The sequence below is a fragment of the Mustela lutreola genome, chromosome 1 (assembly GCF_030435805.1).
Source record: "Mustela lutreola isolate mMusLut2 chromosome 1, mMusLut2.pri, whole genome shotgun sequence".
NCBI classification, from domain to species: Eukaryota; Metazoa; Chordata; class Mammalia; order Carnivora; family Mustelidae; genus Mustela; species Mustela lutreola.
The window spans coordinates 282,583,205-282,609,843 of record NC_081290.1 but is presented as its reverse complement, the minus strand read 5'-3'; the positions used below and the strand labels follow the sequence as shown (position 1 = coordinate 282,609,843).

Below are 26,639 nucleotides of genomic sequence, written 5' to 3'. Positions count from 1 at the left end.
GACCCATTGTGGGGAGGTGGCCACGCTGTGGCTTTAATTGGCCCCCTTGTGCGAGCTGCGGCGGCCTTGGCCGCAGCCCCCCTGACTGCAGCCCCCGGCCCAGGTGCCTCCAGCCTGTTGAACAAAATCGCTTTAAATAGGTCAAGGAGAGCGCTGGGCAGCTTCCCTTTCATGTGCCCGACGGCGCACGTCTGGCCCTCCTGCACCAAAGGGACTTCGCTCTCCTTGCTGTGTCAAAAAGATATTTCATGTTAAAATTCAACGGAGAGATGTTAACCAGCCGTCGGAATAAGACTCGTCAGAGCACGGGCTGCTCCAACAGGCTGAACTTTGCCACGCTCTGTGCAGGGCTGGGCCCACCGCAGCCGCTGGCTGGCACATTTTAACAAGGTCGGGTGCAAACACCTCCCCCGCCCCCCGCCACCGGGCCGCAGAGCTTGTAGTCCAGAGAAGTGATTTTAGGGGGGTGTGAGGACAAGCTGGAGGTTTGGGGGGTGGGGGACGGCAAGACAGGGATTTTGGCAAAATCCCTCTCATTTCACCTGGAAAACACAGTGGCGGGATTTGGCCGGTGGTGGGCAAACACACTGTGAGATCGGGAGTTTTCTGCTTCTGGGGATGAGAAGCGCACAGCTAGCGATCAGAGCAGCTGGCGCCCGCCGGGTTTTTAACAAACCCATGAATTCTTCTGAAACGAGGGGCCCTGTGGTCCGAGGTTATGCAGGAAGACTCTGGAGTTGGCCGCTTGGGTTTAAATTCCTGTTCTGCCCAAGCTGCGTGGCCTTGGGAAAGGAGTTTAACCTTTCCGTGCCTCAGTTTCCTGCTCTGTAAAATGAAGGTGATGAGAGTTCTGATCTCATAAAGCTCCCGTGAGGCCAGTGTAAGTGGGCACAGATCACCTCTAACAGCCCCCAAAGAGCAGCGAATGGCCGTTATTAATGCGGTCACCAACATCTTTTATTTTTCTGACAGTGAGGATGGGGAGACACCTGGCCGCCCCAGGAAGCTACCTTGAGAAGGGTTCATGGGTGGCTGGGGTTGGCCCAGATCAAGCCCGGGTAGATGTTGTTTGAAGGACAGGCCTCGAAGGCCATCCACGGACTCAGGCTGCTGTAAATCTGGGTCAAACTGTGATTCATCTTTCTGAACCTGGCTGGTATCTGCTTGGCCGTTTTGATGGGGAGCTCTTACTTCTGGAGGAACAGTGAGGGGACTGGACCTTGGGGCTCACTCCCCATCGATGCTGTTTGAACAAAGTGCAGGAGGGGCAGCATTTTGGGGGGCAGCGGGCAGTGAAGTCGGGGCTTCCCAGCCTCTGGTTACTTCTTGTCCCTGCTGGAGTCTCTGTCTGCCACGTGGCTTGTGGCTCTCCCTGCGTGTCTGTACTCCATCGCTCTGTATCCTAGAAACCCAAGGCCAGCTTCCAGGCTTTATACGCTCATACTCGCACACGCGTGCCTGCACGGACACACTCACATGTGCGCATGGCTGGCCTCAGTCAGGCAGGTTTGAGGAGACAGAGGGCGCTTTGCCCCGTAGCCATGAGGACATCGGAGTCTGGCTGGAACTCAACAGTCTGGCCTCCTCTCTCCCTCCCCTCTCTCTCTCCTCGGCTTCCTGGCTTCCTCCCGCCCCCAGAGGTCTGCTCCTTCTATCCCAGGACCCTTCTGTCCTCTCCTCTTCTTTGCTGTAGTGTCTCCTGCAAGACCAGGTGTCCTCAGGGTCTCGCCTTCCCCCATGTGGCCTGGAGGGGTGTTGGGGGGGGGTGTTTCCTCATGGAGACAGTGTATCCCTGAGGGGCCAGTTCTCAGTTCCTATGGATACCCCGCCTCCATGGGGTACCAGGCTCCGGGCCCCCAGCCCAGGATCATCAGGCACTTTGGGGAGGGGTTGACATGCCTCAAATCCCATGAGCTAGGGGAGTAACCGCACCCCACTAGGTCTTAAGGCAAAGCGAGTTAACAACCTTCCCTGCCTGCTGACCTAAGGCCTTTGATCTGTAATGGAATCAGTCTGCTTTTCTTGGGAGTCACACACTGCTGGGCTTGGGGAATCAGGGACCAAAACAAAACGTTCCCAGGCCACAGAGGCCAGCCTGTCTGCTTGAAGCTGCCTTGGCGCTCTGGTTAGTCCAGCAGTCTTTTAGCGACGTGGTTTTTCTTTTTAAGATCACACCTAGGACTTCACTGACCTCCCTCTGTGCATGTGTAGACGTGCCCCCCTTTGCAGAGAGAACAGAATCATCTTGCACCACCAGCCCTGGGGGCACCGAGGGAGTCCCCACATAAGCAAGAAAAGCCACAGACCCCCCCCCCCCCAATACTCCCTTAGCTGATTAAACCCCTTTAAAAACCTCTGGGCCAGGCAGAAACCTCGTGTTGGTTTTGGGACAAGAATCCACCTTCTCACGTGACCAGCTGCCTGAATGAAGCTCCTTTTCTTTGCCAGTCAAAACCTGTCTCTTCAACATTGGTCTCCTGAGCCACATCGGATGACAAAAGTCGGGCAGCCAGACTTGGGTTTTGGTGACAGGAGGAGTGGGTACGCTGGCGGCATGGGGCCCTGGGGCTGGCCACTGCCTCTGCCCCTTTCTTCTGCTTCTCTCTTGGCTTCAGTCTTTTTTCTCGCCCCTTTTAAGAACGATTTTATTGATTGATTGATTGATTGATTGATTTGAGAGCGAGAACGCACGTGAGGCACGGGAAGGAGCGGAGGAGCAGAGGGACAAGGAGACACGGTGCTGAGAACAGAGCCCGACGCGGGCCGCCATCCCATGACCCTGAGATCATGACCTGAGCCAAAATCAAGAATCAGATGCTTACTGGACTGAGCTCCCCAGATGCCCCTGTTTTAGCTTCAGTCCTGCTACAAATCCGTTTCCTCCACACAGAGGAGAGCGTGGCAGCCACTGCCCCAACATGTCCGTGTTTGCTGCCCCACCCCTAGAAAAGGGCTGATTTTTTTTTTTTCTTCCTGTGCTTAGAAACAGATTGGTGGTGGGGGAGGGTGGTTCTGGTGGGCCAGTGAGGACACGTGTTGCCTCCTGGACTCAGAGGACGTGGAATCTTCCGGTGATGCCACGGGGAGAGGGAAAGGTAAGGGCAGGGAGCCTGATCTGACGTTGGTACCTGGAGGTGGGGCTGGAAAGAGGATGTTTGTGGAAGGGGGTGGTCTCTGGAGCCTCTCGGCCACACTCGAAGTCGGGGAGGTGGGGCTTTAGGCTTCCGGCAGGTGGAGGCAGAGAATGGAGACGCGACTGAAAGATGGAATGTTCTTTTCGGCCCCTTCATGCTCTCTTCTTTGCCATTCATTCATTCACTCATTCTTTTGTTCATCCCACCAACAATTATTTAGAAAATACCTTGAATCAGGCTCTGGAGCAGAGTTCTGGGGACACGCACGGTGAGAACAGGACAGACGCATTCCCGCCAGCAGGTGCACCAACCACTAACTCTGTGAAGACAGAACCCGGAAGGGTGATGAAAGACATCAGGAGGGCTCGGGAGTAACAGGGAGGGGTGGGAAGGGCCCCTCAGCCAGCAGTGGGGATAGCCTCGCCCAGGAGAGACGAGCGCTCACACCTAGACTGGGAAGTGGCCGAGCGTGGAGGGCCCCCCCCCACCCCCCAGCAGAACAGCAGGGAGCGGTGTGTGAGGTCCCTGTGGTGGGCAAGGACCTGTGTAGTTCATGGCATTTCATGAGCCAAGTGAGAGAGGGGGAAGCCGGCAGGGGCTGAGACCAGGTCACGCAGGGTCCTGGGGGTCTCGTGAGAAGCCACAGAGCGTGGGGAGCCCCTGGAGGGTTTCCCGTGGACAGTGACAGAGAGAGAGACAGAAAGAGGACACAAGCAGGAGATCACGTGGTGGATGGTGGCTGTGTGTGGAGGGCCGGGGCGGCAGTGGGAGCTCCTGCGGGGTCCAGGGGAGAGGGGACAGTAGCTTGAGAGGTGGCCATGGTGAGAACAGACACGGATGGACCAGATGTATGTTTCAGAGAGGAAGACAATGAGACATGGTAACATGGGGCGAGAGAAGGAGGGTTCGAGGACACCTCCTGGGTGTCTGGCTTCCACGCTGACTGGAGTTAGGGCCATCTTGGGTCTGGGGGAAGGTCGAGGCTTCACTGTGGGCCCTGGCGAGGTCCTGACGTCAGCAAAGAAGGGCAGGACGTCTGCTGGGTCACAGCTGCTGTGAGAAGGGTTGCCACGACACAGATGACCCCAGTCTTGGGAAGTCTGGCTGGGGAGGCCTGGGAAAGTGAGCGGTGGGGAGCCTGGGTGCCCGCTCCAGCCAGAGAGGCCTCGTGGGGCTCCTGGCGCAGCTGGGACGCAAGAGAGGCTTGGCTGCTCCAGACGCACGGGGTGTGGCCCAAACGCTGTGTTGTAAACAAGTGAGCCAATGGAATATTCTGGAGATTTCACATAAAAATTGTGGCCTCTTGGGGCGCTTGGGTGGCTCAGTGGGTTAAGCCTCTGCCTTCGGCTCTGGTCGTGATCTCAGGGTCCTGGGATCAAGCCCCCCATTGGGCTCTTTGCTTAGTGGGGAGCTTGCTTCCCGCCCCCCTCCTCTGCCTGCTGCTGCCTACAGAGCAGATCTCTCTGTGATCTCTTGTGATCGCTCTAAAATAAATAAATAAAATCTTTAAAAAGAATTGTGGCCTCTGGCTTAAAAACCCTCAGGAGGCTTGGCAACCCTGGGCTCAAGCTTCAGGGTGACACTGTCTGGGCCAGAGTGGCCCTGGGCCCCTGATGCTGAGCCTTGTATTGCCCCCCACCCAACCCCCTGGGCTCTCCCCAGATGTTTGAGTTTGTGAACCTCACTCTCCTGTTTGGAGAAAAGACGTCACCCATCTGGTAAATCCCCACCAGGTGGCCATTCAGAAAACCCCAGGCTTGGGGTGCCTGGCTGGCTCAGTGAGTTAAGCCTCTGCCTTCAGCTCAGGTCATGATCCCAGGATCCTGGGATTGAGCCTCGCATCGGGCTCTCTGCTCATCGGGGAGCCTGCTTCCTCCTCTCTCTCTCTCTCTGCCTGCCTCTCTGCCTACTTGTGATCTCTCTCTGTTAAATAAAGAAATAAAATCTTAAAAAAAAAAAAAAAAGAAAGAAAGAAAAAGAAACTCATCTTCTAAAAAAAAAAAAAAAAAAGAAAACCTCAGGCTTCCTATCTTTCAAGTACTGCTCCTGAATTTCAGCAAATCCAAGGGACTCCATCCAAATTACGCCTTCCAACCACTCTCACTGGGTGAAGCAGGTCATTTCTTGCCTGGACACAGGAGCTGCCTGGACAGGGTTCCCTGCCCCCCACCCTGCAGCCCAGTCCCAGGTTCTCCAGACACCCCCACCCCCCTAGCCTCCCTATCCCTGTCCAGGACCACCTTTCAGAATCTTGGTCATAGCAAGTCAGCCCTCACTCAAGACCTTACAGGCCCCCTTCTCACCCAGAATCCAGTCGACACTTCCCACCACGGCCACCGGCCCTGTGCCTTGTGTGACCACCGCGCCAGCCTGGCCCCCCCACACTCACAGCCCAGCGTGCGTGGGCTCAGGGCCTGGACTGGAGAGCTGTCTTCCCATAGATGCTCCGCTCCAGGCTGGCTTTCAAGCTTGATAAACATGTCAGGGAGCCAAGTGCCACAGCCATCAATGGGAGGGATGTGTCACGTAATATTGGTTGAGAGTCGTGACCAGTGGAAGGCTGTATGTAGAATTCCATGCTGGCATTGCTACAGCAAAGTTCTGAGGGCTGGGTCAGGGGCAGGCACGTGGCCGGGAGACAGTGACGTCAGTGGGGGCCATGCAGGGGCTTCTAAGGACGAGTAAGGCCCCATTTCTCATACACAGGCATTTGATAATCATTTTTTAACAATTTTATTCATTTATTTGACACAGAGAGAGGGAGATCACAAGCAGGCAGAGGGTGTGGCGGGGGAAGCAGGCTCCCTGCTGAGCAGAGAGCCCAAGACTGGGCTCCATCCCAGGACCCTGAGATCATGACCTGAGCCGAAGGCAAAGGCTTAACCAACAGAGCCACCCAGGAGTCCCTGATTAGTTTCCCTATTTAAGTATATAACTTCATGGTTTTTGACATATGTACACACCAATGAAACCATCTTCATAATCGAGAAAATGAACGTATCCATCACCCCAAAGAGCCTCCATCACCACTTTGAAATCCTTTTTCCCTCCCCTCCTCTTGTCTTGAGCAAACCACAGATCTGCTTTCTGTGCCACAGACTGGTTTGCATTTCTAGCATTTTCTATGCATATATTTTATATAAATTATAATCCAGCGCATAGATACACTAAAATCTGTTTATCTGCTCATCTGGTGATCGACATGAGGGTAGCTTCCAGCTTTTGGAACCTGCAAATAGAGCTGCTGGGGTCATCCACATGCAAGTCCTCATGGACACAGTTTTCCATTTCTTCTGGTAAATATTTAGAAGTGGAACAGCTGGGTGATAGGGTTGGCATGTGGGTAACTTTCCAAGAAACTGCCACACTGTTTTCCAAAGTGGTTGCACCATTTTACATTCCCACAGCTGCCCCACAATCTCGCCAATGTTTGGTCTCTTAAACTTTTGCTCTTCTAGTGGATATTTGGTGGCATTTAAAAAAATTATTTACTTATTTGACAAAGAGAGAGAGGCAGGAAGAGAACAAAAGCAGGGGAAGCAGCAGGCGGAGGGAGAAGGAGAGACAGGCTTTCCCTTGAGCAAGGAGCCCGGTGCGGCGCTCCATCCCAGGACCCTGGGATCATACCCAGAGCCAAAGGCAGACCCTTAACGACTGAGCCACCCAGGCACCCTAACATTTTTGTAGATTTCTTAGGATTTTCTACAATTTTGTCAACTGCAGATCAAAGATAGTTTTATGTCTTTCTTGCTTGTCTAGATGCCTTTTATTTATTTTTTCTTTCCTTATTGCACTGATTAAAACCAATTTTGAATAGAAGTGGTGAGAGTGGACATCTTAGCTTCAGTCCTGATTGTGACAGGAAAGCATTTAGTCTTTCACCATTACGTATGATGTTACCTGTAGTTTTTTCATAGACATCCTTTGTCAGGTTGAGGAAATTCACTAATTTTCCTAATTTGCTGAACGTTGTTTATCAGAAACGAATGCTGAATTTTGTTAAATGCACTTTCTGTATCTATTGAGATGATCCCGTGGTTTTTCCTCTATAATTTTTTAATAATTTAGTTTGTTAATCTTGATTTTTGAATTTTTTAAAAAAGATTTTTATTTATTTATTTGACAGAGAGAGATCACAAGTAGGCAGAGGCAGGCAGAGAGAGGTGGGAAGCAGGCCCAGTGCAGGGCTTGATCCCAGGACCCTGAGATCACAACCTGAGCCGAAGGCAGAGGTTTAAACCACTGAGCCACCCAGGTGCCCCTTGATTTTTGAATGTTAAAGCAACTTTGTATTCCTGGGTTAAACTCCACTTGGTCATGATGCATTGCCCTTCTTAGCATAATGTTGCATTTAATTTTCTAAATGTTTGTTAAGAATTTTTGTGCCATGTTTTACAAGATACTGATTTATCATTTTCTTGTCATATCTTTTTCTGACTTTGGAATTAGGGTGATGCTGGCCTCAAAAAAATGAGCCAGAAGGTGTTCTCTCTTTTTCAATCTTCTGGAAGACTTTGAGGGTAATCGTTACTATCTTTTTGTTTAGTTGTTTGGCAGGATTCACCAGTGAAGTCATGTGGGCCTGGAATTTCCTCTATGGGAAGGTTTTAAACCACAACTTCAATTTCTTTCACAGAAATGGGGCCAATAATGTTATCTATTTTTCCTTATGGAAGCTTTGCTAGTTCATATCCTTCAGGAAACTTGTTAATTTCATCTAAGTTGTCAAATTTGTTGGTAAAATGTTGCTCATAATATTTCCTTACCATTTTAATGTCTGTAGGATTGGTAGTGATGCTTCTTCTTTACTCCCAATATTGATAATGTGTTCCTTTGTGGGGTTTTTTTTTTTCCCCTGAGCAATACATCTAGAGATTTATAAATTTTATGGACTTCTCAAAAAACCAGCCTCAGGTTTCATTGATGTTCTCGATCATTTTCTATTTTTCTGACTTCTGTTTATTATTTCCTTTTCTACTTACTTCAGTTTAAATTAGCTCTTCTTTTTATAATTTCTAAAGGTGAAAGCTGAGATATTGGATTTGAGACTTTCTTCCTTTCTAATGTAATCACTTAATGAAATAAATTTCCCTTGTGCTCGCTTCGGCAGCACATATACTAAAATTGAAATAAATTTCCCTTGAATCACTTCTCTAGTTTCATCCCACAAACTCTGATATGTCATTTTTTAAAAAAATTTTCATTCAATTCAAAATATTTTCTAATTACCTTTGTGATGGCTTCTTTTGGTCCAGGGGTTATTTAGAAGTGTGTTGTTTAGTATGAAGGAGTTTCCCCGATACCTCTCTGCTACTGATTTCCAATTTCTCTCCATGACGATCCAAGAACATACTTTATATGACTTGAATTTTTAAAAACCTTTATTACATGTGAAACAAGGCTAGAGACCCCCGGAAGCCTGTTGGTGGGGGGAGGTGTGGTCTTTATCATGAGGCCCCAGAGGGTGTTAAGCAGATAGGGGATTTTATTTGAATTGTGTTTGATTGGCCTGCCATGCATTGGATTTGATGGGGGAAAATGGGTGTGCATGCGATGGGAAGCCTGTGGCTTGAGGCTTCTGAGTCATCCAAGGAGAGTGGGCAGGTGTCTAGAGGGTCTGGCTCTTCTGGGAAGGTTGTAGGAGTAACTCTGTGACACAGATGTGGGTGTCAGGCCTGGGGGGGCGGGGCTGGAGGTGAAGGTGAGGAGCTTGGTGTGTGGGAAGGAGCTCTGGACTGGGAGCCCGGCCACCTGGCCAGGGCTCAGCCATGTGACTCCAAGCGTATCCCTCCACCTCTTTGAGCTTTACTTTTCTTACCTCTAAAGTAGGTGGTCAGCCTCCATGATCCCCCAGTTCTATCAACAAGGGCTGCTACCAGCACAGGGAGGAGGGGTTTTGTGTGAATTAGGCAAAGGTGACCCCTTGAGTTAGACACCAAGGGTGCCCCTGTGATGTAAGAACTCAAATGAAGACCCAGTGTGATGTGTTCCCTTGACATGTAAGGGAAACCAGGAGGGTCTCAAATGGCTGAACCCCACTCCTGCCCCACCTGCTCCTGTAGATATGGTCCCATAGCCAACAGCACTTCTCATCAGGCAACCAGGGGCCATTCCTGTTATTCCTGAGGAGGGGGCCTCAGTCCCCTGTCAATGGGTGGGATTCCTCAGATACACCAGTCACATCCTCCCTCAGGAACCAGCGGTCACTCTGCAGGCTTTGTAATGCCTCTCATGGCCCCCGGTAGTTCCTGCTGTTCCCATGGGCTGCAAAGGCAGCAGGTTCTACGTGTTGGACTGTGATTTGTGCTAAGATCTGTTAATCCTGTCACACATACACACACACACACACACACCCAGTAGGTTCTGTGATTATTTCCATTTTACAGATGAGGACTCTGCAGATGGTGAGGGAGGGGCTGGGACTCCGGTCTGTCCAGATCTTTCCGTTTGTGTCCTAGGATCCCCTCTGGGAGCCCGGAGGTGAGAAATCTGCAGCTTCCTTCCAGTTCAGTGAAGCGAGTCTGGAGTTTTGAGTGAAGGTATGAAGATGGGAGCCTGGCGAGGAGGGGACAGAACCCATCTTATGAACCGGCCGGACTCTGCAGAGCTGAGGTTGGGTGGGGAGGTGGGGGACAGAAGTGAGTGGGAAAGCAGCCCTCAGCCTCAATGCTGCCTCTCACCCCGGCCGCCCAACCCCAGCCACGCCAGGCCCTCGGGTTTCTCCAAATTGCCTCCTTCCTCCACTGGAGAAGAGGTAATTCCCTTCATGGGGATCTTCAGCCAAAGGGGCTCCATGCAGGCAGAATTTCTAGAACCGGGTACTCTCTGTAATGACCACCTCTTGCCGCTTGCCCTTGGCTGCTGCCGATTTCCTAGAATAATCAAAAGACAGAGAGTGGCGTTGTGCGGTGAGATGGCTGGAGGGCTTGGAGGGAGGAACTGGGGGATGGAGTCTATGAGCAGGTAAACTCCATGGGATTAGGGATGGATTTCCCGCCATGTCCCCAAAGCACAAGATAGTGCCTGGAAACACAGTAGGTGCTCAAAAAAGTGAAAGAGTAGGTTAAGTCCCGTCTTCCCTGCTTCTGAGCTGAGCATCCTTGGGTAAGTTACGTGACCTCTCTGTGTCTTCATTTCCTTGGCCATGAAACTGACCCCAACAGCACTTTGTGGGGTTGTTGGGATTAAATGAGATGCTCTCCTGACACAGGAAGGGCCCCCTGAGAACCAGCTGTTGGTATTACTATTTTTTAAAAGGTTTTATTTATTTATTTATTTGAGAGAGGAAGAAAGAACCAGGAGGAGTAGAGGGGAGAAGGATGAGCCGACACCCACTTGGGCGTGGAGAGCCCGATGCGGGGCTCACCAGGACCCTGAGATCATGACTGGAGCCCAAGTCAGGAGTGGGATGCTCAACCCCCAGCCATTAGCATGACCTCGGTTCCCGCTCAGCGGCCTGTTGCCGCTGCACGACCACCTTCACCCAGGACACAGCAGCCTGGGGCCTGCGCTGTGGGCCCGGCACTGTTCTCGGTGCTTTAATAGAATAACTTTAACTCAAAAAGTGGTCTTTGAGCTTGGGTGGACATTTTGTTCCGTTTTGTTTTAAACCCATTTTACAAATGAGGAAGCGGAAGCATCGTGGTGATTCAGGCCACAAGATAAACTTGAGGAATGTTCCCTCGTTTCTGTTCTCTCAAAGGATGGCGTGAGGGTAGCAGAGTGTGTTCCAGAAACTGAGCTCTTGATCCCTCTGGGCCTGGGATTCCTTGAGGAAGACTGAACTAGGGCGGTCAGGGTCAGGCTCCAGCCTCGTGGGTGAGTGCGGTGAGGGAGGTCAGTGCGCGGCGGGGGAGGAGGGATTCAGTCCCAGAAGAGTCTGGCTGCAGAGCCTGGTTCGTAGCCTTTGAATTTCCCTGCCCAAGGGACGAGCGCTTTCTACCTGGGAGACCTTGAATTGTCCCTTCATCTCTCTGAGCCTCTAGTAAACAGGGTTGGAAATAGTCTCTTCCTGGCTGTGTTGTGGCAGTGATTACGTGGTTTCAGACGCAAACCGTGATGCCCACTGGGTCGCTGCCCCGAGGCACCAGGGATGCTGTCGGCTCTTGGAAAACTCAGGCGGCTGGTGTCATCTTGATGACCAGCCCAGCTCCAGCCTCTTTGTCTAGCACGTCTCCCAGATCCTTGGGCTCTCCTGTCCCGTCCCCCACATCCACAGCCCTGCCCAGCTACCTCCTGGAAGCCCAGCCCTACTCCCAGGGTGGCCAAGGATCACTCACAGGTTCTCCAGGTCCTGGATGGTATCAGGAAGTGGGAGTCCCCGGGTCTCCGGGAGGAAAAACAGGAGGATGAGGCTGGACACGATGGGGATGACACCGTAGGAGACGGGGGCCAGCAGGGGCACGGCCTGGCGAGTCATCCTGACTAGGGGGCCCATCACAGCCCCTAGACGACCTACCGACTGCAGGAAGCCATCTGCTGTCATCCTGTGGGTGGAGAGGAGGGCCCAGACCTTCGTCACCGCTGCCACTTTCAAGAAGGAGGCTTTACTGGGTGGGTGGAGAGGAGGGGGAGGCATTTGGCTAGGCCAGGATGTGCCAGGGGAGGGAAAGCGGGGTTGAAGGAGCTCTACTCTTCAGAGTCTCCTGACACTACCTCCTCCATGGAGCCCTCCTAGATTTTCCCACCCTCTGCTTCCGAGAACATCCAATCCAGAGTCCTTCACAGACTCTCAAGGACCCACCCCATTCTCCCTGGTCTGCTGTGCTGTTCCTGGATGCCCAGCCCCTCTCTGCCCTTCCCCTGCTGGCCTTTCCAGGGACACCCTTTTCTCATGCACCCCGGGGTCTGGCCGCCCCTCCCGGGTGCAGTGCGCCGCTCAGCCTACCGCAGTGTAGTTGGGTAGAGCTCGGGCTTGTAGACACTGATGGAGGTTAAGCTTATGCCAAAGCATCCCTTTCCCAGCACGGCGAAGACCACGCGCACGGTCTGCAAATCTGGGCAGAGGAAGATGGGGACGGTGGGGTCTGCCTGTGGGGTCCCCAGTCAGCCCGGAGCGCCCCTGCCCTTGACTGTGCCCAGGGGCCCCACGGTGCTGACTTGGTGCCAGGCTGCCCAGGGTGGACAGGGATGTGGGTGCAGAATGACATCACAGTTGGGGGGCTGGAGGTGGGGGGGCAGGGCCAGAACCCAGCCCAGCCTGGGGTGGGCGAGCCTGGGGCAGGCAAGGTTGGCTCTCGGAACTTCTCCCTCCAGTGTCCCTGGGGCAAGTCTCTTTGGGACCTGGGTATGGTTCTTCTGTGAAGGAGAGGGTCATGACAGGTCCTCCGCACTGCCCTTGGTCTGCTCGTGGGAACGCTGGTCCCGCCACTGGCTTTCGTGGGGAGCCCCAGCTAGAAAGCCAAGCCTCGCCTTAGCTTTCCCTCCCACACATTGTAATGATGAGTCTCCTGAACTGTCACACACCTGTCGCGGCAAATTTTCCCCAAGCACTGCCTTGTATGGGAGGTGGTCCCTCTGCCTCCCTCCCCGTTTGGCTCTTGGCCCAGAACTTGGGATCCCTGCCCTTCGACCCGCCGCCCTGCTTTGAGCCATAAATGGAGACTGAGAGGGTTTTCGGGGCATTAGAGCTTCATTCAGAAAGAAAAGAGTAAGACAGGGGCCCAGGGGCCCTCGCCAGCAATCTGCACACCCCAGCTTCCCAGGCTTGGTGTTCCTGCCTCACTTCAAGCAACCTAGAGCGTCCAGCAGCTTCCCCAGCCCCTCCTCCCACCTTGGGACCAGCCTCGGGCTTGAAGTCTGGTCCCAGCCCTGGACTGGTCACTGGCTGGCTGAGACACCTGAGGCTTCACCTCTCTGGACCTCGGTTGCCTTAGGGGGTTGGTGGGGGACCGATGGGGGGATTCGAAGCCTGAGGTGATGTGGCAGGTGTAGGCTTGGGCGCAGCTTGCACACAGGGCTGCAGGGGTGCTGGGCTAGGTGGTAGGAGAGGGGAAGGACCCCAGGAGGCCAGTACACCAGGCTCTCAGCCGCTCAGCCCCCTTAGGTCGACCCCGCCCTGCCTCACCTTGTGGGACGAAGATGTTGGCCAGGATGGAGAGGCCAGCCATGGCCTGGAAGCTGGCCAGCGTCATGCGGTGACCCAGGAAGCTGAGCAGGAAAGTGGTGGTGGCCCGGCCCAGTAAGTCCACAGCTCCAAAGAGGACCTGGAGGAGGAAGATGTCACTCCCCAGGTTTTGCAGGTCGAGGACCAGCCCGTAATAGGAGATCATTTGGGAGAAACTGCAGGGCAAAGCCAGAAATCAGATCCCTGCCACACGAAGGAGAGGGCACACACCTGGGCTGTCCCCAGGGACACAGGCTGTCCTGAGCAGGTCACTACCGGACCCCACAAAGCCTTTTGGATGTCGGACAGTCTCTCGAGAGTGGGACTGACCCAGGAGAGACAGGGTAGGCTTCATTCATTCTGCCTTAGGCAGTCACCTCTCGGGCTCCTGGCCACTAGTCGACCACCAGCCAGCGGGGACACATAACTCTCCAGGCTGATGAGGCTCTGTGGGTCAAGCTGAGCTCCAAGTCTGGCTCTAGCATTCTCTGGCTTTGCTTCCAGTCGCGGCCAGAACCATTACCTGGCGCAGTTCTAGTGGTCATGAACCTGGGCGAGTCTCTGCCCTTCCCTGGATACCAGTTTCTTTATCCTGAAAGATGGGTTCATCGTAGAATGAGGTGGGCTGTGTTGTCCCAAAAGAAAGATACTTTCCCAGTCTCTGGGAATGTACCTCTTAGCTGGGGAGATCATCCCATGACATAGGCCAGAGGGACGGCTCAAAAGGATCACCCCTGCTCCTTGAGCCCTCCATGGGCTTGTGGGGGGTGCTGCAGTGCCCGTACCCCTGGGACAGCTCCCCTGCCCCATGTGCTTGCTTCTCTCCTCAGCTCCCCTGCCCTGCCCTAGCCTCCCCACCCATCCACAGGAAGGGATCCCAAGAGCCCCCTGCAATGAACTTCCTGCTTACTGACCTGCACCCCAAGTCTGCTGGCAGGAAGGTGGGCAGGGGGGAGGGGTAGAGAGTGGACACGGGGCAGACTGCCCTGCCACAGACCCCCCAGGCTCCCCAGTAGCCAAAGCTGAACCTAGAGTAGCGGGATTTCCGTAGTTTGGAGATTAAATCTGGGTCCAGTGATGGCCATGTTGTGAAATTATTTGCTACCACTTTTCAAATCAGTCCCCAGCCTGGCTTCATGGACACTCCCCTTGGGCCACACCCGGGAGTGTAGCACTCAGCCAGACAGCAAGATACCAGCTATAGACTAAATAAAGCTGCAGTCCCTGGCTTTTCTCGAAGTTTGTGGAAGCCCCGTGGGGGAGGGGCTCAGCTCCACTCAAAGCAGCCAAAGGGGTTAATGGTAGAAGCACAGAAACCCACCAGGTTAGCAGCTTCCCAGCCTGTGATCTGAATAACAAAGGATGCAGAGGGGCTCCTGGGAGCGCTGAGGAAGCCTTGAAGGTTTTGAAAGAATAGCCCCCTCCACTTTCCGGGCACCAAGCACTCCTTTTCATTTGTCAGAAAAAACGTAAGCCAGGGCAAAAAAAATAAAAAGCATTTGATCCATTCTCTAAGGTGTAGCAAATATTTGCCATTGGAATCCATATGTGGTTAAATATAGCAGAAAATAAAACGTTTTCCTGATCTTTAGTTTCAAGATCCTGTCTCCATCAGACCTGACCCTCACTTGTCAGTATGGTCCCTGCAAGTCCCTTGAACTGAATTTGTTTTATTAGGAGCCTTCTCCTGCTCCCAGGTGCCTGTCGGGGTGCTAAGAAGGGGCCTGCTGGGGAGTCCGTGCTCAATGTGGGACCTGGGGGTGCTGCAGTGGGCAAGGAGGGGGCTCAGCCGAGGTTCAAATGACTGTTCTGTCATCTTGGGTGAGTTACCTGCCCGGCTGGGCCCTGCTGTCCCAAGGGTGGGGGGTGTAGTGAGCTTGGGTTCCCCAAGCTCTAGGGACATAGACTCACCTCCAGTCTGGGCTTCACCGTGCCTCTGTCCCTGCCCTTCAACTGGTTTCCCAAAGGAGCCCCCATAGCCCCTCCCCAGTGCTGGCTGGGACTCCTGCCTCCTGGGGGAGCTGCCTCGAGGAGGCCGTGCAGGAGCTGTCCCCCATCCCCACCCTGGAAATGACCTAGGCCGTTTTTTAAGCGACAAACTTGAGCAATTGAAGCCCCAGGAAAGCAGAAGGGCCAACAGCAAGACCACCCGGATGAAAGCAAACAGATCCATTGGGACCCACCTCAAAACAGCCACTCGCTGACCTGTTGGCTGCTTGCAACTGGGCACTGTTAGCAAGAAAGGAACATTCCACTCGTTCCCTACCTCTTCCCCTCCCCCATAACTACAGTCCCGTACCCTCCCCAACCCCGCCACCCGCACCACTGCCACCTGGCACTCAGTGTCTCCTCTGCTGTCCTGCCTGCCGCTCCCTTGCAGCGAATACAATAAACTTCTATGTCTTTCGTTCTGCCTTGGGTGACCACTTACATGGCCCTGGCCACCGGCCTCCACTGACCATCAGGTGGCCCCACGGATGCCGCCAGGCTCCCCACTCAGCCCTGGCCCTGGGAGGGATGACCAGGGCGCGTACCTCACCAGGAACATACAGCAGCTTCTCCAGCGGAGCGTGGGCACGAGAAACAGGTCCAGCACCGACCTGCGGGCGTTCACAGAAGCCACCTCCTCCTCCATGCTGGCCGTGAGCACCTGCGGTGAGAACAGGACACAGGGGGGGGGGGGCAGACATTGGCCCTGCCCTGCCCCCAGGCCAGGGAATGGTGCCCAGGTGGGCAGAGTGATGGGAGGAGCCCAGCCTGGAAACTGGAAAGCCTGGGGGTGGGAGCAGGGACACGGAAACAGAAAGATCTCTCTCTGTTGGAGATCTGCCTTTGGCTCAGGTCATGATCCCAGGGTCCTGGGATTGAGCCCTATATCAGGCTCTCTGCTCAGCGGGGAGCCTGCTTCCTCCTCTTTCTGCCTGCCTCTCAGCCTACTTGTGAAGTCTGCCTCTCAAGTAAATTAAAAAAAGAAAGAAAGAAAGATCTCTCTGGCCCCCCACTGCAGCTGGCCTCCCACCCCTGGCAGAGCTCCCTTCTGCACACAGGGAGTCAGTCTTGTGTCCCAGCTCTGACTCTCTTAGCTGCGGGCTACGTGCTACCCTCGGCAGCTCCTAGGCAAACCCGACCACCCGCCTTGCCCCTCATGGCTGGCACCAGGGTCTGCCTCGTACCCCAGCCACACGGGCTCCTCACTGTACACAAGTGCCCATTCAGATTCTTCCTGCACCTCTGGGCCCCACCCTGTGTTCAGCTCACTCTTGGTCAGCTCACCTCCTCCTGGAAGCCTTCCCTGATCCTCCCAACCCCAGACTGAGTTTTCTTGTTTCTACTGCACATCCTCCCACACCTGCTTCTTGAAAGAATCGCCACCCAAGCAGCACATCCAATTTCCCCCCAAAACACCGAGAAGCCCCGTGAGGTCACTATGCAATGCACGTGGTTGAAAGCCCCTGACAAGCCAGCTGGGGGAAGAGTGTCACTTCTGTCGCCGGAGTGGGCAGTGTTGAAGTTGGCGGCGATAAGGCATCTGTGGCTGTTGTCTCCCTGCTATGTCCCACATGTCACAAACAGGGGCTCTCACCTCGACGGTCAGTGACTTGGTAGCTTCCTTGTGGCCGTTTATCCTGGCCACTTTTCTGAGCTCCTGGAGTGCTCGTTCTGGTTTGCCCGTGATAATCAGCCAGCGGGCAGACTCCGGCAGCCACCTGGTAAAGACCCACATGCTTACCTGGGCCCCTGCACTCTTCCAGGATCCTGGGCCCTCCTCGCCAGGTTGGGAGGGGGATGCGGGCAGCCGCTCCCCCAGCAGCAGCGGGAGAGAAATGGCAGCCAGCTGCTGTCCCCTCGGCACTGCTGGTGCCAGGGAAGGAGACTGGCAGGCCCCCACGGCTCCAGAGAAAAGCTGGGTCCCCATGCCCGGCTGCCCTGTGCCACCCCATCTGGCTTCCCAGCAGTCAGGGACTCACGTGTGGCCAGTGCACGGGCTGCCTGGGTCTATGGCGATGCGGAGCCCGTTTCTGTGACAGTGCACAGTGTACTACATCCCCAGCCAGAACTGGGTGGTTCTATAAAAGTAGCCTGCTTCCTCCCAGCCTCAGGGAAACGGCAGGGAGAGTCATCTCCTGGGTGAAAAGGTCTGGCGTTTACCGAGCCTGGAGGGCTCAGCCCTGTTTGCAGGGAAGTGCAGTGGTTCAAAGAGCCAGCCTGCCTGGGTTCAAATCCTGCCTCTGGTGCTTACCAGCTGTGTGGCCTGGGGCAAGTCACTGAACCTCTCTGGGCCTCAGTCCCTCACCTGAAAATGGCGGTCATTGTATCACCTTCCTCGTGAGAAGAAGTGAACACACACCTGGTATGACCAACAGCATCTGGAATGCACCCCACACAGGTGACCAGAAGGGCCGATTAAGTGTGTTTATGGGATGTCCTCCACCTTGCTCAGTGATTCTGTTGCTGTGCCAAAACTCTGCGTAGTCAGTGGCTTTTGATCTGTTTTCTTTGCTGATGTGTCCCCATGACCTAAAACTGCGTCTGGCACGGGGCAGTAAATGCTGGAGAAGGAATGAATGAGTCCTTGCTACTCTCCGTACCGCACAGCAGACTTACGGGGTGCAGGTGTACTCAGCCCCGGTGCACAGACACGACAGAACGGTTGAGGTCATGAGTTTGTGTCTGTTTCCCTCTCCCTCACCCAAGCACGTGTTTCCAGATCTCAGGGCATGCTACGGCAAATAACCGTAGTAATTGTCTCTTTCCATACCCAACGCCAGTCCGCACTGACCCAGGTACCTGCAGGCGGTCGGGCCAGTGACGCGAAGGAAGGGGTCCGGCCGGCGGGGGCAGCTGGGGCTGAGAAAGGGAAGAACTGGGGGCCGGCTGGCCGGATGGGAGCCTCATACCTCGGGCTAAAATGCCCACCCCGGAACTCTGAACCCCGAGATGTTTCTCCTGAGCAGGGGCACCGCACACATCCTTGCCCTCCGTGGCTCTCAGCCCCTTGGATCCACGCCCGGTCAGGGCGGTGGGGTTGAGGGGCACCCTGGCCCTCCCGGTCTCCCTCCTAGTGAGTGACATCCTCCCCAAGGGCAAAGGTCTCACACTGTACCAACCAGGAGATCAGGAAGATGGCAAAGAAAGGCATCGATACGGCTGTCTGGAGAGCCCGCCAGTCCCGCAAGGTGAAGGCCAAGGCCCCCAGGGCCATCTGGCCCAGGCTATAGGAGCACCCCAGCACTGTTACGGTGACGGCCCTCCTGCGGGTTGTGGTCCACTCCACCACTGAAACGTGATGCAGACAGGCAGGTAAGGCCCACTTGGTGGCCTGTCCCCTCCCGCTCCCCCATCATGGCACGTATTGCCGAGGGAGGGACTCACTGAGCGTCGCCGGGATCATGATGATGCCGGCCGCTCCAAAAGCGCTCAGGAACCGGAGGCCACAGTAGATGAGGAAATTGGAAGCGAAGATGGTGCCAGTGTTGGCCAAAGCCACCTGCAGGCAGCACCAGCTCAGCACCGGCTTCCGCCCGAACCTGGATTGGAACACAAGCACCGTGGGGGCCTGGAGAGGGGCGCTGGGGACTTGGGCCTGGGGGTAGGTGCTTCAAGGGAAAGGAGGGTTCGAGAGGGTGGGGCACCTGTTGGGGCCCCTCGGTACAGACAGCACCTGCTCCCCACCGCGGATCTCCCAGGAGCAGACTCCGAGTCTGCCTGTTATAAAAATGGCAAATGCTTGGATTTCAGGGCCAACATCACCTCAGGGTGAAGTATGGGCTCTGGGCACCCGGGTGGCTCAGTCGGTTAAGTATCTGCCTTCAGCTCAGGTTATGATCTCAGCGTCCTGGGATCGAGCCCCGCATTGGGCTCCCTGCTCCGTGGGAGTCTCCTTCTCTCTCTCCCTCTCTCCCTGGCTTGTGCTCTCTCTCTGACTCACTCACTCTCTCTCTCAAATAAATAAATAATTTTTAAGAAAATTTATTTATTTGACAGATCACAAGTAGGCAGAGAGGCAGGCAGAGAGAGAGGCAGAAGCAGGCTCCCCACTGAGCAGAGAGCCCGATGCAGGGCTTGATCCTAGGACCCCGGGATCATGACCTGAGCTGAAGGCAGAGGCTTTAACCCACTGAGCCACTCAGGTGCCCCAAATCTTTTTTTTTTTTTTAAGATTTTATTTTTTTATTTATTTGACAGAGAGGGAGATCACAAGTAGGCAGAGAAGCAGGCAGAGAGAGAGAGGGGGAAGCAGGCTCCCTGCTGAGCAGAGAGCCCAATGTAGGGCTCAATCCCAGGACCCTGAGATCATGACTTGAGCTGAAGGCAGGGGAGTAACCCACTGAGCCGCTCAGGCACCCCTCAAATAAATAAATAAAATCTTAATTAAAAAAAAAAAAAAGAACGGGCTTTGATTGAATCACTGTTTTGTATACCTGAGACTCATAGTACAATGCATGTTAACCAAATGGAATTTAAATAAAAACCAAACAAAGATGGGCTCTAGGCATCAGAAGCCTGGGTTTTGAGCCCAGCTATGTCCTGCCTGGGTGACCTTGGGCACAGGACTCAGTGTCTCCGAGCCACAGTTCCCCTGTCTGTGCAATGGGGGTGTGTGTGATGACGGCCTTACAGAGCCGTGAAAACCGTGATGCCGAGCAAGGAGGCGGCGCGCCCGGGGGTGGAGCGCACGTGGCCTTGGGCAAACCGGCCAGCACACGGACCAGAGCTCCCGTGAGACCACCCGTGTCGGGCCCTCGGACATCTACCAGCATACCCACCGTGCTGCTCCAGCCCCAAGGCTGGCTTAGCCCGAACCATGGCCTGCACTTGGCCAAAGCATGCGTCGGTCCAATGGGAGAGATTCGGGCGATGGTTGGCCTGCCTGTCTGAGCACTGCCCAGGAACAAGGACATGTGGCCCAGACCCAGGGCGAGGGCTGGATGCCGACACCGGGCCCCGACGCCAGGCTCCCTGGGTAGGCTGCAGACTGATGGTGATTTGGCTTCCAGCATGGACAGCCCCAGGGGAAGGAGCCAGAGCTGCATGGCAGCTGTCCTCTGAAAGTGCCACCTGGACCACGTCCTTCCCTGCTGCTCGGGCCCCCCACCATGCTCAGGATTAAATAAGGCCCACCGATGATGATGATGGTAGCAGAGCCTCAACAGGAGGAGCCCACACCACGCCCCGCCCGGCCCAAGGTCTGTCTGTGATTGATGTCCTTCATGTGATTAACCCACAACAGACCCTCGGACAGAGCCAGGTCCCCAGAACAGGAAGAGGAGACATGGGAAGCAGCACACCCGCCTTCTAGGGAACCAGGGAAAGAAAGGTGGGGAGGGAACCCACGGGCCAGACCCAGAGCCCACAGGGTGTGGCAAAGGTGGGAAGCTGTTCGTGTGTTCACTGAATAAGGATTGGGTGCCTGCCACGTGCTGGACGCTGGGGACCTGGGGATGCCGTGCCCCTGCCTTCTGGGAGCTATGTCCCCGGGGGACACCCCCGATTGACCAGTGAGTGAGCACTGTTAGAGTAGGTGCAGCGAGCAAGGACAGAAGGCACGATTAGGGGACTCATGGTGCCGGAGGACAGGGCGGGGGTCCCGAGGCCCCCGGTGGGGCCTCCTGCCTATGGTGGGAAAAGGCTGCCTAGGGCTGAGGTCTGCGCACCGGGCACAAAGAGACCAGGGGAACAACCTTCAGAATGAGGCTCAGCCACCAGCCACTGACCATGGGCCCCCTCCAAGCTCTGCAGCCAGGATGTCCAGGGCGCCCCAGTAAGGGCCTGCATGGGTGTGGGGGAGAAGCCAAGGGCCAAGCAGAGGTGGAGGGGGTGGGGAGCAGGAACTGTCCTCAGTGCGATGGCCCTGGAGGACCTCAGGCTGGCATCAACCATATCCACATAGAGGATTTCGCAAAGTCACTCCGAATGGAGGAAAGAGACCCTCAAGGGGGCCAGGGCCTGCCCCAGGCCAGAGAGGCAGGTGGCTTGGGCAAGGGGAAGGTATGGAGAAGAGGGGCCTGGGGCTGGATCTGCAGGGGCGGGCAGGAGACCAGGGCTGGCTCCCATGGTTAGGGGTGTGCCATGGGCGGGGGGGGGGCGGTTTCCCAGATGGAGTCCGGTGCCGAGGGGTTGGGCTGGCGGTGGGGGTCACGAGGCCAGCGTTGGCCCTAGCAAATGTGAGGCAAATGCTCCTCCACCTGGAACCTCAAGTCGGGGTGGTGGTGGGGGCAGTGGCCAAGAGAAGGGACGGGGCTAGGTCCTGGGGGCACCTGGGTGGCTCTGTAGGTCAGGGGTCTGCCTTCAGCTCAGGTCATGATCCCGGGTCCTGAGATTGAGTCCCGCATCCAGCTCCCTGCTCAGCATAGGCGACCTGGAGCCTGCTTCTCCCTCTCTCTCTGCCCTTCACCCCCCACCCCCCACTCAAGCTCACGCACATGTGCACGCTCGCTCTCTCGCTCTCTCTCTCTGAAATAAATAAATAAAACCTTTAGAAGAAGGAGGAGGAGGAGGAAGAGGGGGCTGTGCAGCGCCCGGCACAGAATGGGTACCTAGGAAGGTTGGTGTCTCCAAAGGAGAGAGCGTGGTGTTTGAGGGGATCACGCACAATGTAGCTTAATCTGGCATGGGATTCTTGGCCGTCGCTGCTCCCTGGGGACCTGGGACTCTCGTCTAGACCCAGAGAGCCCCATCTCTCAAGGAATGTGGATGTTCATGGTCCATTTCTGTACTTCTGTCCCCGTGGAGCTCATTCTGTCAAGGAGAAGCCGGCGGGGAGTGAAGGTACTCACCGGTCAGAGAGGAAGCCCCAAGAGATGGACCCCAGCAGGACCCCAGCCATGTAGATGGACTGGCCCATGGGCTTCAGGCCCTGGTTGTCACATACTAGGTCCCACTGGAAGAGAAGGAGGGCACAGCAGCTGGGCTCAGGGGACACAGAACAGTGGGGCCTGGGCGGCAGAGGGAGACCCAGGTTGGGAGTTCCCAGCCAGGAGCACCTGGTCAGCCTAGGTCCTGGGGGTGGTGTCCCTCGAGCCAGGCGTTAGAGACGGGACTGGGTGTGCTGGGGTTGGGGGGCTCCGCTCTCTCCTCCCAGCCAGCTGCACGGCACGCACGTGACTCGGCCGCTCTGGGTGCGCGGGGGTGGGCAGTGGAGCGCGGTGGCTGAACCACAGGCTGCAGTTCTAACCCTGCGGCTGGCTGGGGGAGCCCGGGGTTTTCTGCACCTGCTGAGCCCGGTTTCTCATGCAGAAGGGGGGGGGCGGTGCAGCTGCTTCCCTCGCAGGGGCAGGGCCGCTGGGATGAGCAGAGAGGGCTAAGTACATGCGACTGTAATTTCTGAGTGCTCCTGCCGGGGTCCGCGCATCCATGGCCCCAACACGCCCCACTACGCAGTCCTCCACCAAAACCTGACGGCTTCGCTCTGTTTCGGCCTCTCTAGCCGGGGCCACTGAAGCAGGAGCCCCCTGTCCCCACGGGGCAAAGTGATCACTGGAAAATGCCAAGCAGATCCTTGCATTGTGGCCTGGCCCCTAACTCCTTGTGCCCAGACACAATGGACCTTCTGCACCCCAGACCTGGACTCTTGTCCCCACTGGGCTCTCTCTGCACGGTCCTTGTCTCATCCAAGTCTCCCCTCCAGAGAGGCCTTCCCCACTTGCCTCTCAGCCCTGCTCCCCGGACCTGCTTTCCTCCTGGGTAGCCGCAGGACAGGCCGTGATGGAGACCCAGCTTCCGGCCCCTGATGGTCTGTCTGGGCTGAGGCAGCTGCTGGAGTGTGTGAACTGTGTGTCCTGGCCAACTTATCTCCCTCACTCTGCTTCTCTTTGTTCCTTCCCAGACGCACACAAGGCCCCCTGCTTGTGAGCTCGGAGTGAGACTAGGGGGAAGAGCCTCTAGAACAGTGCCTGTCACTGTTCCTTTCCTGCAGGGTTAAATGGTGACCAATTCTAAAATTCCTCTAAGTCTTCCTGCTTATCCTGGAACTCGGGCCTCGGATCAGGGTCCGGGCCAGCATGTGTTGAGCAAGTCGCCTCTAATTCAGTACCACTGCTGGGAACTTCCAGGCATGGGTGGGCGGCCATCCCTGGGAAGCCGGGTCAGAGAGCCGTGGGGTCGGCAGGGGAGAGGCCCTTACTTCCGACACGATGGTGGAGGTGAAGGTGCTGCGGTCGTAGACCCAGCCGTCCACGCACAGCTCCGTGGCAGCCTCGCTCCAGTTGGTGGCCGTGGCGTTGGGGTCCAGGAGCTGCCACTGTGGTTGGCGGAAGCGGCGACACTGGTGTGGCTCACGGTGGAGGCCCGGTGGGATGGAGACGGTCAGGAGGTCCTTAGAGCTGAGGTTTGCGGGGGCCTCGGAGCTATTGTCCAGCATGCGGACCCAGCAGCGGTGGCCTGGGACGGCGGCCAGGAAGTTCTCTATGAGCATTTGCGAGGGCACCAAGATGGAGGGAAGGAGGAGAGTGAGAACTTGCAGGGCCTGGAAGAGGCCCACTCCCCCTGCTCGCTCCAGGAGCTCGGCGAAGGCCATGGGCAGAGCCGCAGGTGGCCAGGGCAGCTGTCCCAGAGGTCAGGGAGCCCGCGAGTATCCGAACCTCTAGCAGCTGCCGGGACCCTTGCAATCGGGCCTCGCTAGCCTGCAGCTGGTTGGGAGAGCCGGCTCGCAACCGGTTAGTCAAGTCAGTCCTGAGACGCCCCAGATGCTTTGAAGAAACTCCCCCTTACCCTGTTTCAGGGAATGACGCTTGGGTGCCCCACCCCTCTGGAGAGGGGACATCAGGGACAAAGCTCACGGTCCCCAGGCTGCCTGGGGCCTCCAAGGCGCTCTGGTTCACCAGCACCAAGAGTAAAAGATCAAGCAGGTGTGGAAAAAGAAAAAAAAAAAGGATGCACTGAGCTGTGATGTTACTGCGCTCCAGTCGTGGAGGAAGTGGCACCCAGCAGTGACCTTGGTTAAAGTTCAATTTCACCGTGAGCTCCCAGGCAGGAAAGTCAGGTGCAGCTACTGAGGGAGGCTTTGGCAGCTCTCTGCTGGGGGCCTGCTCACATTCCTAAACGAAATTTTCAGGTCCCTCTCCTGTGGCTCTTTAAATCAGGAAACAGTTGGTTTGAGTTTCAGCCGTGCTGGACGAAGATTCAGGCCATTTGGCTACAGCACAGAGGTGGGGGACTGGGCAGGGTCCTCCGTAGCTGCCCCCACCCCCACAGGCTGCAGGGAAGCAGGTGGGATCCCAGCACCAGGAGGACCCAGGCCTGGGCTCATTCCCTCCTTACTGCGCGCCTCCGGCCAGGCAGCCCGGGAGACCAGCTTGCAGACTCACTATTTTGGGAAGCTTCTATTTCCAGGTACTAGGTTGCGTTTATTAGACTGGAAGCTCTCCCAGGTGGAAAGCAGGGCTGTGATCCCTTGACATCCATTTGAAGCCCCTCTTGGGCCTGGCGCTGAGCAGGTGTGCAGACCAGGAAAGTGAGTGAAGCCATACCTCCCTGACCCAGGGTCTAACTCTAGCCCAACCTGGCTTGAGGAGGGATGAAGGCAGCCCCGTCACCCTGCACCCTGGGTGAAGCCAGCCACCTAGACTGAGCCTCTTCGTAGCAGCTGCTCCTGGCACTGGGGGCTTGCTGTGTCCAGCTCTGGGCTGCCCGTGCAGTCCGGACCCTCTCCTTCTCTCCTCATAGCAGCCCTCGAGCCCTTGGTGCGAATTCCTCCAGACACGGAAACTGAGGCTCAGAGAAGGCAGGCAGCTTGCCCCAGGTAACACAGCAGCGTGGGGATTAGAACAAGACACCAAAGCCAGAGCTCTCTCTCTGAGGCCCCTGGCCGGCTGCCATGTGGCCTCTGGCCCATCATGGACCAGATCCCAGCAAAAGGCTGGAGTTCAGGATTGCCATCAGACTTAGGGCTAGCCAGGGAGCCGGCAGTCATCTCCCAGGCTAGGAGAAGAGTGGGCTGAGTCAGTTCTGGAGAGAAGTCTGACAAGTGCTGGAAGTGTGGGTGAGGTACGGGTAGGCATCTGGACCCTGAACTCCCCAGAGGCTTAGAGAATCCGGCCACTGTGACACCCAGCCAGGGGGCCGAGGAGCAAGGGGTGGGGTCTGGGCCTGGATTTCAAAGCTGGCTCTGTGGGCAAGAATTCATTATGAATTTCATTTTATTTCTTAAGATTTTATTTATTTACTTAATTTGTTTATGGTTTTATTTTATTTAAGATTTTCTTTAGTTTTAAGGTTATATTATTTTATTGATTTCTACTTATTTGTTTATGAGAGAGAGAAAGAAGCAGACTCCCTGCTGGGTGGGGAGCCCAACATGGGACTTGATCCCAGGACCCTGAGATCATGACTCAAGCCTAAGGCAGATGCTTAACCCACTGAGCCACCCAGGCGCCTCTCCTTGTGAATTTTAAAATAGCGAATAGAGAGAGGTGTAGAGAAAACCAACCCAAATTAGAGCAGGAGGCCATGAGCGAGGGGCCGATTAGGCACAGCCCTAGTCCAGAAGCCCGAAGGTTGAATCTCACATGGAAAGAACTGGGCTTTATGCCATGTTTTTGCAAATAGCATCTTCACAAGGGAAGGCCTGGCCCCCGGGGGGCAGTGACTTTGAGGCCTCCCATCTCCGGCCCCTGATTTCTGGCCCATGCCAGGAGGTGTTCCCATGTTGGTGGCAGCCTGGCTCAAACCTGAGCAGGGGTCAGAAACCACAGGAGTGCTGGCATTCCACAAAGGGAGGCCCCAGAATTTTCATTTACAAATAAGCCCCCAGGTGATTCTGGTGGCTGGGACCCACCCTGGCCTCACTTGGAAAATTGGAATTCTGGTCTCTATCTCCTTCTTCTATATGCGTAAAAAATGTTCTCTTCTCCCCTGCCCTTTGCTTGTCATGGACGCCCCTAGGCTTTGCTTACAGCAGAAGGTCAAACCTCCCAGATTTGCCAGAAGGCTCCCGGAATCTCCAACTGACTGTGGGTTCTCAGGCCAAGGAATTTTTTAAATTTGGGTTTTTGATTTTTCTGGGGCTGCTTGGGGGCAGGGCTTGGTGCAGCTGTGCCGCCACCTGCTGGTCATACCTGGGACTGCAGAATTCCCAGCCCCTGGGGCATTCTGGCCTGGGCATCCTGGGGGTCCAAGGGTTCCCAGGTGGAGCGCGCCCAGGGGCGCAGGGGAGAGACACAGGCAGCCTCAGATCATAGGCGCCAAGTTCCAGAGTATCTTGTTAATTAGTCTGACTTTTGCCCCCTTTTTTTTAATGAGTGAGGTTGAGCAACTTTTAATATATTTTAAGATGTATTTGCATTTCTTTTTTCTATGAACTGCTTCTTCACATCCATTACAACTTTTTGATTGCAGTTTGTGGTTTCCATACAATTTCCATAAGTCCTTAGGTATCAGGAAGGTTGGCTCTTGGCCTGTGG

At 55.5% G+C, this 26,639-nt stretch overlaps 1 protein-coding gene across 9 annotated transcripts; it reads right to left on the bottom strand.

Annotated features, from left to right (window-relative positions):
* Positions 1-8,502: 8,502 nt before the first annotated feature.
* SLC22A11 (solute carrier family 22 member 11) lies at positions 8,503-24,079 on the bottom strand. Of its 9 annotated transcripts, none has more exons than XM_059145997.1 (11): positions 23,950-24,079; positions 23,363-23,643; positions 22,017-22,120; positions 18,613-18,767; positions 18,348-18,516; positions 16,823-16,946; positions 15,774-15,889; positions 13,201-13,415; positions 12,022-12,130; positions 11,414-11,620; positions 9,836-10,006 (listed from the first exon to the last, which is right to left on the bottom strand). In XM_059145997.1, exons 1-11 carry the CDS (start codon positions 23,999-24,001, stop codon positions 9,943-9,945), a joined length of 1,596 nt encoding a protein of 531 aa, XP_059001980.1. In that variant the 5' UTR covers positions 24,002-24,079; the 3' UTR covers positions 9,836-9,942. The 9 variants fall into 9 exon arrangements, with proteins under 9 accessions (XP_059001997.1, XP_059001980.1, XP_059001971.1 ...); XM_059145988.1 differs by lacking the exon at positions 23,950-24,079 and adding an exon at positions 15,423-15,468 and having other exon boundaries at positions 13,201-13,339; positions 23,363-23,935; XM_059145982.1 differs by lacking the exon at positions 23,950-24,079 and having other exon boundaries at positions 23,363-23,935.
* Between the last annotated feature and the right edge of the window lie 2,560 nt (positions 24,080-26,639).

Excerpts from the sequence above, each read along its gene's own strand:
- SLC22A11 (XM_059145982.1), bottom strand. The coding sequence starts at position 23,755 with ATGGCCTTCGCCGAGCTCCTGGAGCGAGCAGGGGGAGTGGGCCTCTTC. Across the intron at positions 22,121-23,362 it reads CCTCCACCATCGTGTCGGAA|TGGGACCTAGTATGTGACAA; the intron begins GTAAGGGCCTCT and ends CTTCTCTTCCAG. Across the intron at positions 15,890-16,822 it reads CCAAGTCACTGACCGTCGAG|GTGCTCACGGCCAGCATGGA; the intron begins GTGAGAGCCCCT and ends TTCTCACCGCAG.